This window comes from Tachyglossus aculeatus, chromosome 5 (genome assembly GCF_015852505.1).
Source record: "Tachyglossus aculeatus isolate mTacAcu1 chromosome 5, mTacAcu1.pri, whole genome shotgun sequence".
NCBI classification, from domain to species: domain Eukaryota; kingdom Metazoa; phylum Chordata; class Mammalia; order Monotremata; family Tachyglossidae; genus Tachyglossus; species Tachyglossus aculeatus.
In genome coordinates this window covers 50,742,847-50,757,244 of record NC_052070.1, presented here as the reverse complement: position 1 = coordinate 50,757,244, position 14,398 = coordinate 50,742,847, and the positions used below count along the sequence as shown (strand labels likewise).

General features: G+C 49.7%; 1 protein-coding gene across 1 annotated transcript in view; it reads right to left on the bottom strand.

Moving 5' to 3' along the window:
- CLCN6 (chloride voltage-gated channel 6) overlaps nucleotides 1-12,447 on the bottom strand; it is a gene marked incomplete at its 5' end in the record, with an annotated part of 34,669 nt that extends 22,222 nt beyond the window's left edge. Inside the window, 3 exons of the mRNA XM_038746870.1 lie at nucleotides 255-320; nucleotides 5,532-5,591; nucleotides 12,394-12,447. Coding sequence (XP_038602798.1) covers nucleotides 255-320; nucleotides 5,532-5,591; nucleotides 12,394-12,447 — 180 coding nt within the window. The remainder of the gene's footprint in view (nucleotides 1-254; nucleotides 321-5,531; nucleotides 5,592-12,393) is intronic.
- Between the last annotated feature and the right edge of the window lie 1,951 nt (nucleotides 12,448-14,398).

Here is a 14,398-nt window from a genome sequence, read left to right as displayed (position 1 = left end):
TGGCCGACCCGACGTGAGAGGATCATAGGGGCACTGGGGAGGTCGCTAAAATAAAAGGCTGGACGATTCTTGAGGTTCTGGATCAGGCAAAGCAGCAGGGGTGCCAAGACAGAAACAAACAGATATGCAACTAGTAATCTCTCAGAGAGGGGTGGGGCGATGGGGGATGTTTTTAAACAGTCAAAGGAACAGCAAACTTCTAAATACAGAAAGCTTCTGCAGACCTCTTAGTCCCTGAAGGAAATAGGTCCCACCTTGTTATCCATGCTCTCCAACACTTCCAGGTAGGGATCATTGATACAGCGATCATAATCCAAACTCTACAAGAGAATCACAAGGGAGACAAATTGCAGTAAGGTCTAAACCAAAACTACGAAGAGCGTAAGAACTAGACAATCAATCGACCACTAATATCTCCTGAGCACTTTCAGTGTGCAGAGCACTATACTAAGTGCTCAGCAAAAAAAAAAAAAGCAACCAAAAAACCCATTCAGGAAATTCTGGTTTGGGGGGCCTCTCACTGTTTGGCTTCAGAGAGAATTTAAGAATGGGGGTGGGATGTCAAGACGCCCTTGCAGCTACAATTTAATAGTTGGGCTTTGAAAATTACCAGCTACCATGACCATTTCCAAGCCTGCTTGGCTGATCCTGAAATCAAAGATATGTATTCAGTGCTTACAGTGTGCAGGGTACTGTACTAAGCACTTGGGAGAGTACAATACAATAGAGATGGTAGATACATTCCCCGCCATTTCCAGAGCCACTCTGCGCACTTCTCCTGAAACTGGGAATAAAGGCTCCAGAAAGGTTGGATGGGTCTCCTTGTAGTAAGAACTTGACTCCCTATAGCCCATGAGCCTGGGACTGGAGTTGCCTCTGTCGCTGTGAAGTTCCACCCCTGCAGGATCCAGTGATTTAAAAATACACATTTTCCAATAGTTAGTTATCAACAGTGCTCTGCAAACAGTAAGCACTCAATAAACATGAATGAATGAACTCCACCTACTTTAGTTTACCGGACTGTATCACGCTCACCAAATGGCAGTCATCCAGTTTTTCTGTTTGTTTGTTTTTTTTAAATGAATTTGTTAAACACTTACTTTGTGCCAGGCTCTGAACTAAGTGCTGGGGTAGATACAAGGTTGGACGCAGTCCACGTCCCACGTGGGGCTCGCAGTCTTAATCCTCATTTTACAGATGAGGTAAATGAGACCAAGATAAATTAAGTGACTTATTCAAGGGACACAGCAGACAAGCGGAGGAGCCAGGATTAGAAACCAAGTCCGCCGATTCCCAGGCCCATGCTTTTTCCACTAAGCTCTGCTGCTTCCCCAGTTGCATGTGGAACAGTGCTGAACAATGTTAAAATAAGTTTTAAAAAGTCACCTCTCCTTTCAGGAGCTTTCAGTCTGCCCTACACACTCAGTAAGTATCAATCAATCCATGGCATTTGAGTGCTTACTATGTGCAGAGCACTATACTAATTATACTATACTAATATACTATACATTTGGAAAAGCACAATACAGTAGAATTAGCAGACGCATTCCCTGTCCATAAAGATCTTACAGTCTAGAGAAGGAGCCAGGCATTAATATGAATAATTTATAATATATAATTCAAAGATATGCACATAAGTGCTGCAGGGTTGGGCTATAGTAAGCACTTAATAAATACTATCATCACTACACTACCATCATCATATTATCACTATATTCAATCAATCATCATATTTATTGAGTGTTTACAGTGTGCAGGACACTGTACTAAGTGTGTGGGACAGTACTAATTTAAATAACTATTTACATTACGGGTAAACAGATGGATAAATGCAAGGAGTGATGAATGACGAGAGACAAGGGATTGGATGTCCAGAATGGATTCATGGAGGCAGTGGAATTTCCTGTAGACTGTAAGCTCCTTGTGGGCAAGGGCTGGGTCTGCCAACTCAACTATTTGGCACTTTCCCAAACTGAACACTTTCCCAGATGCTCAGAACAGTGCTTAGTGCTCAGTAAATAACCTGCCATGGACTAAACGTGTCCAAAACAAAACTCATCTTCCGACCTGAGCTCTGTCCTCCTCGTGTCTTTCCCATGACTGGAGACAACATCACTACCTCCCGGTCTCACAAGCCTATAATCTCGGCATTTTCCTCGTCTCACCTCTCTCATTCAACCCACATATTCAATCTGTCACCAAATCTTGTCGGTTCCACCTTCACAAAATCTTCCCTACCTTCTCTGTCAAAACTGCTACTGTGCTGATCCTAATTCATCATATCCTACCTTGACTACTGCCATCAGCCGCCTTGCTCACCTCCCAGCCTCCTGCCTCTCTCCACTCTAGTCCATACTTCACTCTGCTCACTGGACCATTTCACTTAAAAAAACATTAAGTCCATGTCTCCCTGTCCTCAAGAACCTCCAGGGGTTGCCCATCTACTTCCGCATTGAACAGAAACTCCTTACCATCGGCTTTGAAGTACTCAATCACCTGCCTTACTTCCCTAATTTCCTTCTACGCTGTGAGTCCGTTAGGTCTATTTGTTGCCAAATTGTACTTTCCAAGTGCTTAGTACAGTGTTCTGCACAAAGTAAGCGATCAATAAACACGACTGAACGAATGAATGAATACACACGTTGCCAACCTACTCACCATACCTTGATCTTGCCTATCTCACTGCCAATCCCTTGCATGTGTCTTCCCTCTGCCCTGGAACTCCCTCCCCATTCATATACCTCAGACCAGTACTCTCCCCCACCTTCAAAGCCTTATTTTAAAAATCACATCTCCTCGGATGTCTTCCCTGACTAAGCTCTCATTTCCCCTACTGCCTCTCCCTTCCGTGTCACCTATCTACTTGAATCTGTCCCCTTTAAGCACTTGATATTCACCCCACCCACAGCACTTACGTGTATGTCCATCTTTTTTTTAACATGTGCCTCCCCGTCTAGACTGTAAGTTCTTAATGGGCAGGGAACGTGTCTACCAACCCTGTTTTACTGTACTGTCTCAAGCACCAAGTGCTCAATAAATACAGTTGATTGATAAATAACACCAACTGACTGACTCCCCAGCTGTTTTAAACATCAGGAACTGGGCAGAGGAGGGTCTTTCAGGCTAAGGATGTCACTTGAAATGCTGAAGAATGGGAATAGGATGACTGGATAAAAGGGAGCGGAAGGAGAGGCAGAGATAGTAAGGGCAATAGATGGCCAAGAAAATACGAGATAGTCTAGGACTCCTTACTGTCTTTACGAAAAGCACTGTGGTCTAGCGGAAAGAGCACAGGCCTGCGAGTAGGAGGACTTGTGTTCTAACCCCTAATCTGCCCATTGCCTGCTGTGTGACCAAGGCGAATCACTTCACTTCTCTGTGCCTCAGTTTTCTTATCTGTAAAATAGGGATTCAATACCTGCCCTCTCTCCTACTCAGACTGTGATCAAGGTGATAAACTTGTATTTACCCCAGCGCTTTGAAGGGCATTTGACACATACTAAGCCGCTTAACAAATACCATTACTGATACTGCTATTATTATTATTGTTCTAACTCAGACTGAAAATTCTCCAGAACAGGGCCCTGTCATCTACAGTAGTGAAGGGATTGGCATACTTTGTTGAACAATGTCAGTCAATCAATGGAATTTTAGAGTGCCTTTTGGGAGTACAACAATAGCAAGACAAGTTCCCTGGCCTCAAGGAATTTTACCGTCAGCAGCGTTTACAAGTGCTCACTGTGTGCACTTGGCAGGGAACAACAGAGTTAGTAGACCCAATCCCCGCCTTCAAGGAGCTTACAATCTAGAGGGCTCAGAACAGTGCTTTGCACATAGTAAGTGCTTAACAAGGACCATCATTAAGGGGGGGACTAACACAAATTACAGAGCATGGGAAGCAACAGAATTTGAAGATAAGTACAAAAGTGCTACCAAGGGGAGCTTCCCAAGGCTTACTGGGTGAGCACCCTAGGGTGCTGGTGATGCAGAAGTGGCAGTAGTGGGTAAGAAATGAGAATCCAATGGGGGAAGATAAGAACCATTTACAAACAATGAAAGCTGTTGGGAGAACAGTACAGAGGAGGAAGCAGTACAAATCCAGTCAAACATCTTAACATATGGGGAAGTATATAAACTACACACACAAGAAAAAAAACAACTGTACATAAGTGGTGAGGAGAGGCTTTCACATCCCCAGGATGGAGAATCCCAACCACAACCAAAAAGTAAAAGTACTTACAGGAAGTGGAACAAAAACCAAAAAGTCAGCCTGGATGGGCTACCTCACTCCAAATGGAAATCAAATATTCTTCCTTTAAGTGCTTCGAGTCTTTACTACAGTAATAACTCTGTTTTTAAATCAGCTCCTATCTATCTTTTATCAGTGGAGTCACCACCACTTGAGAAGCAGCGTGGCTTGGTGGAAAAAGCCCGGGTTTTGGAGTCAGAGGTCACGGGTTCTAATCCCGGCTCCACCGCTTGTCAGCTGTGTGACTATGGGCAAGTCACTTCACTTCTCTGTGCCTCAGTTACCTCATCTGTAAAATGGGGATGAAGACTGTGAGCCCCACATGGAACAACCTGATTACCTTGTCTCTACCCCAGTGCTTAGAACACTGCTCGGCACATAGTGAGCGCTTAACAAATACCAACATTATTATTATTATTCTAAAACACAGCTCCAGCCCAGAGGCAACCCCACTCTAGCAGACACCATTCCCCGTTCCAAAGTTAATCAAGTTTTCAGGTGCAAACACTTCTCAGGACAGACAGAAAGCAACCAGACAAGAATTCAGTTGCTCCAAAATTACTTGAACTAATTGGGACTGAGGCTCCTGGGATAAGATGAGAATGTAGGTAACTCAGGACTGAGTGGGCAGGGGTCATTCCCTCTGGTCTACAGCACAGGGGCAGGCAGAATCTTCCCTGGTTTAGATACCTACTTGTTTGGATTTGTTCCATGATTTCCCTAACAGCCTATAATAAAGGCCTCCAAATCTACGATCTACAACCTGGTGACAAAGTGTTCATGGTTGATAGGCATCAATACCTAGAGAACATCCTTTCTCCTTCAAGCTTTGAGGGAATTACGCATTTACACAGGCCAGCTCAATGCTTCCTCCTTCAATCTATGGGATTTATTGAGCTCATACTCTGTGCTGAACACTGTACTACTGTAAGCTTCTTGAGGATCATAACTGTTAACGCTAGTGTACTCTCCTAATGATGATGATGGTAATAATTTTAATAATAAAGCTTACTATGTGCCAAGCACTTTGCTTACTGCTTGGGCAGACATAAAACATACTGGATACACACTGTCATCTCACAAGGGCCTCAGCGCTTACTACAGTGCTCAGCATGGAATAAGAGCTCAGTATTACTGACTGATTTACCTTTAGTTAAAAGGCACAATCCCTGTCCTCAAAAAAGGCTCAGAAATAGCATCTGTAATTCTGCAATCATTAAGCTCTACCTGGAGATCATTCCCTCCTCCCTTAGCTAACTGCAGTAGTGTTTTTGATTCTCACCTCATAGTCCTTGCGTGGGAGGATCTCATCATCTTCCTCCTGTGTTTCTCCAAGGATAGTCTAATGAAACAGATCAAGGGTGGGAATGAAGATAACTTTTAGGTGAATTCATGAGGACTGTTCTCACCATTAGTAAATAGGAATTACCTAGCAGAAGGGCCTTAAAGCAATGGGAAACAACATTTTGCAGACTAAAAAAAATACATCCACCTAACACGCTCTGTGTCTGATCCTGGGATCGGACACATTCTTGGACTGTCACATTTATTTGCAGGGAATGGAAAAGATGTCCAATGACGGCAGATGGACAAACACAGCATCTGGCTAGGGGCTGACAATGAGACAAAGTCACTCCATCTCAAATCAGAAAATATGCAATCTACCTCTATCAGTATCTGCCCTCCATTTTCCAGACATATTTAGAAGGTGAAGGGACTGAATTATTAGCCACCTGGAAAGAGCCGCGGGAAGCTGTACAGAATGAGTAAGTCAAGCGCAACTCGATACGATGCAGGCATGACATGCAAAATGCTGCTGACTAGTAGATCACCCGCAGCCAAAAGAGCCCAGCACGCCTTCGCCCCTAAGCTCTCATCTGGTTCAAAAACGCCTTTCCCGCTGCAGAGACGAAGGATGGCGGGAGGATCTTCTACAAAGCGTCTGTCAGGGCAACAGTGCAGGTTGGGAGGCCGTGTCTCCACAAGCTTCGGGGGGGAAATGAGGGAAGATGAGGGGAAAGGCCAAAGCGGTCCCGAAGAGGAGGTGATGATGGAGAGTGCCGACTGAACCCTCCCAAGCCTTTAGTGTGGTGCTCCGCACGCAGTAAGTGTTTGATAAATGGGACTGATTGATGAAAGGGAATAAGGAGGGAAGCGGGGAAGAGAGAGGGGTGTGGGCCTGCCACAGGCTGGTGGGCCCAGAGAGGTGGCTCAGCTCCGCTCTCCCTTGGGCCCTGCACCTTGTCAGATGGGACAGGCCCCAGCTCTGGACTGTGGCCCTGGAATTGGCGCGTGGTACAGTCCCTGGCACATAGTAAGCGCTTAACAAATACCATCGTTATTATTCGTGGCTTAATCAATCAATCGTATTTATTGAGCGCTTACTGTGGGCTTAGTGGAAAGAGCAAGGACTTGGAAGTCACAGGTCATCGGTTCAAATCCCGGCTCCGCCGACTGTCAGCTGTGAGACTTTGGGCAAGTCACTTAACTTCTCTGGGCCTCAGTTCCCTCATCTGTAAAATGGGGATTAAGACTGTGAGCCCCCAAGGGACAACCTGATCACCTTGTAGCCTCCCCAGCACTCAGAACAGTGCTTTGCACATAGAAAGCGCTTAATAAATGCCATTATTATTATTGTCAGCTGTGTGACTTTGGGCAAGTCACTTCACTTCTCTGTGCCTCAGTTACCTCATCTGGAAAATGGGGATTAAGCCCGTGAGCCCCACGTGGGGCAAACTGATTACCCAGTATCTACCCCAGTGCTTAGAACAGCGCACACAGTACGCGCTTAACAAAATACCATCATTATTATCACCCACTCGAGCGGGATGAGTGCTGCCCTCAGCCGATATGATCGGGGTTCCACATCCCAGCTCCGCCACTTGCCTGCTGTGTGACCCTGGGCAAGTCCCTTCACTTCTCTGGGCCTCAGCTACCTCATCTGTTAAATGGGAATTGAGACTTTGAGTCCCACATGGTACAGGGACTGTGTCCAGCCCGATTTACTTGGAATAATAATGGAATTTGTTAAGTGCTTACTCTGTGCCAAGCATCATCATCATCATCAATCGTATTTATTGAGCGCTTACTATGTGCAGAGCACTGTACTAAGCGCTTGGGAAGTACAAATTGGCAACATATAGACACAGTCCCTACCCAACAGTGGGCTCACAGTCTAAAAGGGGGAGACAGAGAACAAAACCAAAAATACTAACAAAATAAAACACTGTTCTAAGCGCTGGGGGAGATACAAGGTAATCAGGTTGTCCCATGTGGAGTTCACAACTTTAATTCCCGTTTTACAGATGAGGGAACTGAGGCCCAGAGAAGTGGAGTTAATAATAATAATGATGGTATTTGTTAAGCACTATGTGCAAAGCACTGTTCTAAGCACTGGGACTGATACAAGGTGATCAGGTTGTCCCCCGTGGGGCTTACAGTCTTAATCCCCATTTTGTAGATGAGGTAACTGAGGCCCAGAGAAGTTAAGTGACTTGCCCAAAGTCACACAGCTGACAAGTGGCAGAGCAGCGATTAGTACCCATGACCTCTGACTCCCAAGTCCGGGCTCTTTCCACTGAGCCACACTGCTTCACTTGCTCAGAGTCACACGGCTGACAAGTGCGACTTCCCCCCTTCTAGACTGTGAGCCTGTTGTTGGGTAGGGACCGTCTCTGTTGCTGACTTGTACTACCCAAGTGCTTAGTCCAGTGCTCTGCACACAGTGAGCACTCAATAAATACGACTGAGTGAATGTAAGTGGCAGAGGTGGGATTAGAACCCACCACCTCTGACTCCCAAGCCCGGGCTGTTTCCACTAAAGCCATGCTTTAGTGAAGCCGTGTGGCTCAGTGGAAAGAGCCTGGGCTTGGGAATCAGAGGTCATTCATTCATTCATTCAATTGTATTAAGAGGATGGGCTTTGGAGTTAGAGGTCAGGGGTTCAAATCCCAGCTCCGCCAATTGTCAGTTGTGTGACTCTGGGCAAGTCACCTAACTGCTCTGTGCCTCAGTTACCTCATCTGCAAAATGGGGATTAAGACCGTGAGCCCCCCGTGGGACAACCTGATCACCTTGTAACCTCCCCAGCGCTTAGAACAGTGCTTTGCACATGGTAAGCGCTTAAAAATGCCATCCTTATCATTATTATTGAGCGCTTACTGTGTGCAGAGCACTGTACTAAGCACTTGGGAAGTACAAGCCGGCAACATATAGAGACGGTCCCTACCCAACAACGGGCTCACAGTCTAGAAGGGGGAGACAGATAACAAAACATGTAGACAGGTGTCAAAGTCATGGGTTCTAATCCTGATTCCGCCACTTGTCAGCTCTGTGACTTTGGGCAAGTCACTTCACTGGACCTCACTGATCTCATCCGTCAAATGGAGATGAAGACTGTGAGCCCCATGTGGGACAACCTGATCACGTTGTATCCCCCCAGCGCTTAGACCAGCAGAGCCCCCGCCTTCCTCTCCCCCTCTTCCCCCTCCCCATCCCCCCGTCTTACCTCCTTCCCCTCCCCACAGCACCTGTATATATGTTTGTACAGATTTATTACTCTATTTATTTTACTTGTACATACTTACTATTCTATTTATTTTATTTTGTTAATGTTTTGTTTTGTTGTCCGTCTCCCCCTTCTAGACTATGAGCCTGCTGTTGGGTAGGGACCGTCTATCTGTTGCCGACTTGGACTTCCCAAGCGCTTAGTACAGTGCTCTGCACACAGTAAGCGCTCAATAAATATGATTGAATGAATGAATGGCACATAGTAAGCGCTTAACAAATGCCATTATTATTATTATTGCATCCTATTATTATTATGGCTTTAATTCCACTTGTTCTGACGATTTTGACACCTGTCTTCATGTCTTGTTTTGTTGCCTGTCTCCCCCTTCTAGACTGTGAGCCTGTTGTTGGGTAGGGACCGTCTCTCTATGTTGCCAACTTGGACTTCCCAAGCGCTTAGTACAGTCCTCTGCACACAGTAAGTGCTCAATATGATTGAATGAATGAATGGCACATAGTAAGCGCTTAACAATCCCATTATTATTATTATTGTATCCTATTATTATAGCTTTAATTCCATTTGTTCTGACAATTTTGACACCTGTCTCCATGTTTCATTGCCTGTCTCCCCCTTCTAGACTGTAAGCCCGTTGTTGGGTAGGGACCGTCTATATGTTGCTGACTTGGACTTCCCAAGCGCTTAGTACAGTGCTCTGCACACAGTGAGCGCTCAATAAATACGATTGAATGAATGAATGGCACATAGTAAGCACTTAGCAAATGCCATTATTATTATCGTATCCTATTATTATTAAGGCTTTAATTCTATTTGTTCTGATGATTTTGACACCTGTCTACATGTTTTCTTTTGTTGCCTGTCTCCCCCTTCTAGACTGTGAGCCCGTTGTTGGGTAGGGACCGTCTCTATCTGTTGCCAACTTATACATCCCAAGCGCTTAGTACAGTCCTCTGCACACAGTAAGCACTCAATATGATTGAATGAATGGCACATAGTAAGCGCTTAACAAATGCCATTATTATTATTATTATTGCATCCTATCATTATTACAGTTTTAATTCCATTTGTTCTGACGATTTTGACACCTTTCTCCATGTTTTGTACCGTTGCCTGTCTCCCCCTTCTAGACTGTGAGGCCACTGTTGGGTAGGGACCGTCTCTATCTGCTGCCGACTTGGACTTCCCAAGCGCTTAGTCCAGTGCTCTGCACACAGTTAGCGCTCAATCAATACGATTGAATGGATGAAAGTACCCACCCCAGAGCTGAGAACGGCGGCTGGCACAGGGTAATCCCGGCTCCGCCAATTGTCAGCTGTGTGACTCTGGGCAAGTCACTTAATCAGTTAATAATAATAATAATAATAATAATAATAATAATAATAATAATAATAATAACAATAATGATGATGACATTTGTTAAGCGCTTACTATGTGCAGAGCACTGTTCTAAGCGCTGGGGAGGTTACAAGGTGATCAGGTTGTCCCACGGGGGCTCACAGTCTTCATCCCCATTTTACAGATGAGGTAACTGAGGCTCAGAGAAGTGAAGTGACTTGCCCAAAGTCACCCAGCTGACAATTGGCGGAGCCGGGATTTGAACCCATGACCTCTGACTCCAAAGCCCGGGCTCTTTCCACTGAGCCACGCTGCTTCTCAATCGTATTTACTGAGCGCTTACTATGCGCAGAGCACTGTACTAAGCGCTTGGGAAGTACAAGTCGGCAACATATAGAGACGGTCCCTACTCAACAGTGGGCTCACAGTCTAGAAGGGGGACACAGAGAACAAAACAAAACATACTAACAGACATAAAATAAATAGAATAGATATTCTACAAGTAAAGAAATAGAGTAATAAATACAAGTAGGGGAAGTACAAACAAAACAAAACATATTAACAGAAATAAAATAAATAGAATAGGTATTCAACAAGTAAAGAAATAGAGTAATAAATACAAGTAGGGGAAGCGCTTGGGAAGTACAAGTCGGCAACATATAGAGACGGTCCCTACCCAACAGTGGGCTCACAGTCTAGAAGGGGGAGACAGAGAACAAAACCAAACATACTAACAGAATAAAATAAACAGAAGAGATATGTACAAGTAAAATAGAGTAATAAATCGTAGAAACATATATACAGGTGCTGTGGGGAAGGGAAGGAGGTAAGGCGGGGGGAATGGGGAGGGGGAGAGGAAGGACTCGATATCATCATCATCAATTGTATTTATTGAGCGCTTACTGTGTGCAGAGCACTGTACTAAGAGCTTGGGAAGTACAAATTGGCAACATATAGAGACAGTCCCTACCCAACAAGTGGGCTCACAGTCTAAAAGGGGGAGACAGAGAACAAAACCAAACATACTAACAAAATAAAATAAATAGAATAGATATGTACAAGTAAAATAAATAAATAAATAGAGTAATAAATATGTACAAACATATAGACATATATACAGGTGCTGTGGGGAAGGGAAGGAGGTAAGATGGGGGGATGGAGAGGGGGACGAGGGGGTGAGGAAGGCAGGGGCTCAGTGTGGGAAGGCCTCCTGGAGGAGGTGGGCTCTCAGCAGGGCCTTGAAGGGAGGAAGAGAGCGAGCTTGGCGGAGGGGCAGAGGGAGGTTGGTGCCTCCCACCACAGCGCTTAGTAAAGCACCTGGCACACGGGAAGGTCCTTAACGAATATCGCAATTATTATTATCAACTGCCCCTACTTCTCTGTGCCTCGGTTCCCTCACCTGGAAAATGGGGGTGAAGACTGTGAGCACCCCCCCCTCTCGTGGGGCAACCCGATCACCTTGTAACCTCCCCAGCGCTTAGAACAGTGCTTGGCACATAGCAGGCGCTTCATAAATGCCATCACTGTAAGGGCCTAAGCAAGGCCATGCTCATGGTGATGGTGATGATCAAAAACCTCCAGTGGCTACCGATCAATCTGCGCATCAGGCAGAAACTCCTCACCCTGGGCTTCAAGGCTCTCCATCCATCCCCTCGCCCCCTCCTACCTCACCTCCCTTCTCTCCTTCTCCAGCCCACCCCGCACCCTCCGCTCCTCCACCACTAATCTCCTCACCGTACCTCGCTCTCGCCTGTCCCGCCATCGACCCCCGGCCCACGTCCTCCCCCGGTCCCTCTGCCCCCAATCCCTCTGCCCCTCCGCCCAGCTCGCTCTCTTCCTCCCTTCAAGGCCCTTGTGAGAGCTCACCTCCTCCAGGAGGCCTTCCCACACTGAGCCCCTTCCTTCCTCTCCCTCTCGTCCCCCATCTTACCTCCTTCCCCTCCCCACAGCACCTGTATATATGTCTATATGTTTGTACATATTTATTACTCTATTTATTTTACTTGTACCTATCTATTCTATTTATTTTATTTTGTTAGTATGTTTGGTTCTGTTCTCCGTCTCCCCCTTTTAGACTGTGAGCCCGCTGTTGGGGAGGGACCGTCTCTCTATGTTGCCGACTTGTCCTTCCCAAGCGCTTAGTCCAGTGCTCTGCGCATAGTAAGCGCTCAATAAATACGATTGATGGTGATGAGGAGATGGCGATGGAGCTGCAGGCCCACGTCCCTCGGCCGTGGCGGGCTCCCCGGGTTCCCCCAGCTCCTTCCCCGGGCCCTCGTACCAGCTCCTCCGGGGTGCGGCTCTCCCTCTCCCCGCAGCAACAGCAGCAGCAGCAGCAGCAGCCCCGCCGGCCCCCGCCCCCCGCCGCCATCTTCTCCCTCACCCTGCCCGCCGCACGCCCGCTCACGTGCCCGGCCCGGGTCACGTGCCCCTCCCGCCCGCCCGCCGCTAGGGGGCGCGGCCCGCGCGGGAGGGAGTCCACCGTCACGTGACGGGGGGGGCCTCTGGACCGCCGGGGGCGGCCATGTTGGCAGAGGCGAGCCCGGCTCACGTGACGAGCCCCTGGCCACGCCCCCAACCCCCCCTCCCCGCCCCGCCCGCTCCTCCGCACCGCCCCCGCCCCCTCGGAGCCCCGGGCGCGGCCCCGCGCGCGGCCCCGGGCGCGGCCCCGCGGCGGCGGCGGCGGCGGCGGCGGCGGCCATGGAGGCGGCGGGCGCGCGCGCGGAGGAGCGGGCCGGGCCGGGCCGGGCGGAGGGGTGAGTGCGGCCCAGGGCGGAGGGGGCGGGGGGGAAATCCAGACCGGGCCCGGCCCAGGCTCCCCCAGGACCCCCCAAGAATGCCCCCCAGTCTCCCTCAGGACCCCCAAGAGTCTCCCCCAGGCCCTCCAAGGGTCCCCCAGCCCCCCCTAAGTGTCCCCCTATCTCCACTAGGCCCCCAAGGGTCCCCAGTCTCCTCTAAGCCCCCCCCCTCAGGGTCCCCCAGTCTTCCCCAGGCCCCCCTACATGTTCCCCAATCTCCCCAAGGTCCACAAGGGTCCAGTCTCCTCCAAGCCCCCCAAGGGTCCCCCTGTACCCCAGGGGTCCTCCAACCTTCTCCAGGCCTCCCTAAGGGTCTCCCAATCTTCCCAAGGGTCCCCCTATCTCCCCTAGGCCCCCAAGGGTCCCCAGTCTCCTCTAAGCCCCCCCCCAGGGTCCCCCAGTCTTCCCCAGGCCCCCCTACATGTTCCCCAATCTCCCCAAGGTCCGCAAGGGTCCAGTCTCCTCCAAGCCCCCCAAGGGTCCCCCTGTACCCCAGGGGTCCTCCAACCTCCTCCACGCCTCCCTAAGGGTCTCCCAATCTTCCCAAGGGTCCCCCAGTCTCCCCCACGTCCCCCAAGGGTCCCCCTGGCCCCCCAGAGGTCCCCCAACCTCCCCCAGACCTCCCTAAGCGTCCTCCAGTCTCCCCCAGTGTCCCCCAGTCTCCCCCTGGCCCCCCAAGCGTCTCCCCCAGTCTCCCTCAGGCCCCCCAAGGGTCCCCCAGTCCCCCTTAGGCCCCCCAAGGGTCCCCCCGGTCTCCCTCAGGCCCCCCAAGGGTCCCCCTGCCTCCCCAGAGGTCCCCCCAACCTCCCCCAGACCTCCCTAAGGGTCCCCCAGTCTCCCCCAGGGTCCCCCAGTCTCCCCCTGGCCCCCCCAAGCGTCTCCCCCAGTCTCCCTCAGGCCCCCCAAGGGTCCCCCGGTCTCCCTCAGGCCCCCCAAGGGTCCCCCTGCCTCCCCAGAGGTCCCCCAACCTCCCCCAGACCTCCCTAAGGGTCCCCCAGTCTCCCCCAGGGTCCCCCAGTCTCCCGCTGGCCCCCCAAGCGTCTCCCCCAGTCTTCCTCAGGCCCCCCAAGGGTCCCCCAGTCCTCCTCAGGCCCCCCAAGGGTCCCCCAGTCCCCCTCAGGCCCCACAAGGGTCCCCCAAGTGTCCCCCTGCCTCCCCAGAGGTCCCCCAACCTCCTCCAGGCCTCCCTAAGGGTCCCCCAGGGTCCCCCAGTCTCCCCCTGGCCCCCCAAGCATCTCCCCCAGTCTCCCTCAGCCCCCCCAAGGGTCCCCCAGTCAGTCCCCCTCAGGCCCCACAAGGGTCCCCCAGTCCCCCTAAGGCCCCCCAAGGGTCCCCCTGCCTCCCCAGAGGTCCCCCAACCTCCCCCAGGCCTCCCTAAGGGTCTCCCAATCTCCGCAAGGGTCCCCTAAGTCCCCCAGGCCTCCAGCCCAGAAATTCCTCACGTCCAGTCCGGGGAACCAGTGGCAAGGAACTCTCTGGGGGAAACGA